Source organism: Penaeus monodon, chromosome 19 (assembly GCF_015228065.2).
Source record: "Penaeus monodon isolate SGIC_2016 chromosome 19, NSTDA_Pmon_1, whole genome shotgun sequence".
NCBI lineage: Eukaryota > Metazoa > Arthropoda > Malacostraca > Decapoda > Penaeidae > Penaeus > Penaeus monodon.
The window spans coordinates 13,041,234-13,041,661 of NC_051404.1; the positions used below are offsets into that span (position 1 = coordinate 13,041,234).

At 47.0% G+C, this 428-nt stretch overlaps 1 protein-coding gene across 1 annotated transcript in view; it reads left to right on the forward strand.

Annotated features, from left to right (window-relative positions):
* Nucleotides 1-428, forward strand: part of LOC119585064 (venom carboxylesterase-6-like) — a gene marked incomplete in the record, with an annotated part of 16,961 nt that overhangs the window by 10,045 nt on the left and 6,488 nt on the right. The window contains 1 exon segment of the mRNA XM_037933681.1: nt 116-301. Coding sequence (XP_037789609.1) covers nt 116-301 — 186 coding nt within the window.

Genomic DNA, 428 nt, shown 5'->3' on the forward strand with positions numbered 1-428 from the left:
TCTTTATTATCGATAATCTAAATCCATTTTCTATTGTAACCAAGTCCTCACTGCTTACACTATTCCGGGGAGGACCCACCCGTCTCTCCCCTTCTTTACTGACATCCATCAACAGGCTTCCTCTCGACTGAGGACGAGGTGCTGCCTGGTAACTACGGCTTGAAGGACCAGGTGTTGGCCCTCCAGTGGGTGCAGGAGAACATCAGGAACTTCGGGGGGGATCCTCAGCGGGTTACCATCTTCGGCCAGAGCGGGGGCGGTACCTCGGTTCACCACCATGTCTTGTCGCCCAGATCTGAAGGTGGGTGTCTGTTGTATCTGTAAAAAGTCTTTTTTTTATGATGTTCGAGTTTATAAATTGCCGATATAATTCTTCAATGTTTTTGATAGGAAGTTACATAATTTGTGATATTACCTTCATTGCCACC